This window comes from Camelina sativa, chromosome 11 (assembly GCF_000633955.1).
Source record: "Camelina sativa cultivar DH55 chromosome 11, Cs, whole genome shotgun sequence".
NCBI lineage: Eukaryota > Viridiplantae > Streptophyta > Magnoliopsida > Brassicales > Brassicaceae > Camelina > Camelina sativa.
In genome coordinates, this window is record NC_025695.1 from 43,291,828 (window position 1) to 43,295,061 (window position 3,234).

The window sequence follows — 3,234 nt, forward strand, 5'->3', positions numbered from 1 at the left end:
AGAACCAAGATCGCTGAGTTGCTCCGCTACCACTCAACCAAGAGCGGTGATGAATTGACCAGTCTCAAGGATTACGTGACAAGGATGAAGGAAGGTCAGAACGATATCTTCTACATCACTGGTGAGAGCAAAAAGGCTGTCGAGAACTCTCCATTCCTCGAGAAGCTCAAGAAGAAGGGTTACGAAGTCCTTTACATGGTTGATGCGATCGACGAGTACGCTATTGGTCAGCTCAAGGAATTCGAGGGAAAGAAGCTGGTCTCTGCAACCAAGGAAGGTCTGAAACTGGAAGAGACCGAAGACGAGAAGAAGAAGAAAGAAGAGCTCAAGGAGAAGTTTGAGGGACTCTGCAAAGTGATCAAGGACGTTTTGGGAGACAAGGTGGAGAAGGTTATTGTCTCTGACCGTGTTGTGGACTCTCCTTGCTGTCTTGTAACTGGCGAGTATGGGTGGACCGCTAACATGGAGAGGATCATGAAGGCTCAAGCTTTGAGGGATAGCAGCATGGGTGGTTACATGTCGAGCAAGAAGACAATGGAGATTAACCCCGAGAACTCCATCATGGACGAGCTTCGCAAGAGAGCTGAAGCGGACAAGAATGACAAGTCTGTGAAGGATCTTGTGCTTCTACTCTTCGAAACCGCCCTTCTCACTTCAGGTTTCAGCCTCGATGAGCCCAACACTTTCGGAAGCAGAATCCACAGGATGCTGAAGCTTGGATTGAGCATTGATGAAGATGATACCGTTGAAGCCGACGCCGAGATGCCTCCTCTTGAAGATGATGCTGATGCCGAAGGTAGCAAGATGGAGGAAGTCGACTAAATAAATATTGCACAAGATTGCAATTTAATGATTTTTCTCGACTTCTTATCGGTTTCTTCTTTTTATGATTTCGTCTGAAACTTTTTTTCTTTTTGATCGGTATTTCTTTCTCTTGTTATTATAATTTCGGTGTAGTTTTTTTTTTTTTTTTTTTATCAACTCGGTGTTTTTGACAAAAGGCCCTTTTCTAGCAAATCCAAGCTGCTGACTTTTGTCAGTATTAATCATAACTGAAGCATCCAAGACAACTTAACCTTGAACGATATTGTTTTGAGTCTGTTCTTTAGTTAAAAAAAACTGAACATTAACCTCAAACGAGAGAAGTAGAGTTAAAAGTTTCACTTCCATATTATCTTTTTACTGATTTGTTGTTCATAATAGCGTAATATTTTTTCAGCCATAAACTCTGTGGTGTTACTTTGACAAAAATTGGATAATTTGTTCTAACTATGTTATTTAAGGATCGATAGAAAATTGCATAGTTAGTTTTACTGTTGGTTTAAGACGACTACATTCCTTCACCGTTAGAAACACAAAAAAAAAAAAAAAAAAAAAAAAAAATAACTAATANGTTTTGAAGCCGCTCACAGAACTTGATTCCTCGATTCGAAGTCTAGCGATTAGCTCCGAGCCTCCGACGTAAAACCACCGCGCTCGTCGGTATTTTAGATTTTGAAATTTCCCTTAGATACTCCAAAAAAAATTCACATACCAAAAAATGGAGAAACTAGCGAAAGAGTGGTTCTCGATGAGCGGCACCAGTAGCAGCGGAGTTCAGCCGCCGCCGTCGTCGCAGCAGCAGCAGCAGCAAACAGGAACGTCTCTACTAGCTGATTGGAATTCTTACGCAGCATCCAGAGATTTCGAAGAAGATACCGGAGGAACTACTCTAAGCTTCGACATCGAATCCGCCGTTAGATCTGCCAACGACACTGTTTCCGGCACCTTCAATGTGTAAACCGATCCTTTTCCCTTTCTTCCCCTCATTTTTTTAAACACGATCGATTCTTCAACTTGTTCTGCTATTATGTCTTGTTAAATCTGGAATCTGCGAAATTGCGATTTACCAAATCTGATGGAATCTTACGATTTAGTTTAGTGAATAGTTTTTTGATTAGTGAGGAGGAGCTTTTAAGGTTTTTGTATTCTTTCTTTAGGCATCAAAGCACTAATCAAAATACACATATATTCTCAGATCTTTCTTATGCTTAAATGAAGTTTGCATTGTTGTAAACTTGATGGACCTGTAAGATTGTTGTTTGTTATTTGTTTTATGCAATTACAATGTTCATCTCTTCATTAGATTGATGACTTAAGAGTTGATTAAGAGTCTTAAACCCATCCTGTAAATTAATTAGGTTTCAATAGTGTCTCCTTTGTTTTCTTAAACTCTTTTTTCTAGATTTTTGAAACCTTAATTGTTAAACAGTGTCTCGAAAGGAGTTAGAGATAACCTGCAGTCTGCAACAAGCAGTATGCCTTCAGGAAAAGCTTTGATGTATTTCGGTTTACTTCTAGCAAGTGGTGTCTTCTTCATCTTCATTGCCTTCACCATGTTTCTTCCAGTCATGGTGCTTATGCCACAGAAATTTGCTATTTGTTTCACCCTTGGATGTGGTTTTATCATCGGATCATTCTTTGCTCTACGTGGCCCTCAAAATCAACTCGCTCACATGTCATCCACAGAGGTACTGACAAGAACTAGTTGTTTTTTTTGTGTGTTTCATTTTCTCTTGCAAAAGTTAATTTCTTGTTTTTGCTGGCTTTCTCCAGAGGCTTCCACTAACTTTAGGTTTCATTGCCACCATGGTTGGTACCATCTATGTCTCCATGGTGCTCCATAGCTACATTCTCTCTGTGATTTTCTCTGCATTACAGGTACTTAATTTCATCGCCCTTCTCCACTCTCTACCACTTTTAATATCCTCTGTTTCTCATTGTTAAAATTTTCCATTTCAAAATCTGGTTATGTTGAAGTTCTTTTTCCCCTGGATTCCTTGAATGAGAAACTTCCATTTCGTAAGCTTTTGCCTTGGATACATAACGGGTTTGGGAACAAACATTTAGACTTAATGCTGTTTCTTAATACAAGTAGGGTTAGTACGAAGAAACTGACATTGACAATGTCTTATCTACTTCAAGCTATTGTTTTGCAAATTTAAGAAACAGCTTTGATTTTAGTATTTACTCACCCATTATCGATCTGGATTGCACCAAAAATATATACGTTTATAACTCTGAAAAGCAGTTCCTTCATGTTGGTTTAAAGATTGCTCGCATATATGCACATTCTATTCTCATGAAAAAACTCGTGTATTTCTTCTTTGTGAATCCATAGGTTGTTGCACTGGCATACTACTGTATATCCTACTTCCCTGGTGGATCATCGGGAATGAAGTTCCTCACTTCTAC

The 3,234-nt window shown here is 39.2% G+C and overlaps 2 protein-coding genes across 2 annotated transcripts in view; both read left to right on the top strand.

The window, feature by feature from the left end:
- The window catches only part of LOC104728918 (heat shock protein 90-3-like), a 3,188-nt gene extending 2,136 nt beyond the window's left edge, over positions 1-1,052 (top strand). The window contains exon 4 of the mRNA XM_010447833.2: positions 2-1,052. Coding sequence (XP_010446135.1) covers positions 2-822 — 821 coding nt within the window. The 3' untranslated portion in view covers positions 823-1,052. The remainder of the gene's footprint in view (position 1) is intronic.
- Positions 1,337-3,232, top strand: LOC104728919 (protein transport protein sft2-like; the record flags this gene model as incomplete). Its single annotated transcript, XM_010447834.2, has 4 exons — positions 1,337-1,776; positions 2,252-2,510; positions 2,596-2,700; positions 3,161-3,232. Coding segments are annotated over exons 1-4 (672 nt in total), but the record flags the coding sequence as incomplete, so codon positions are not given.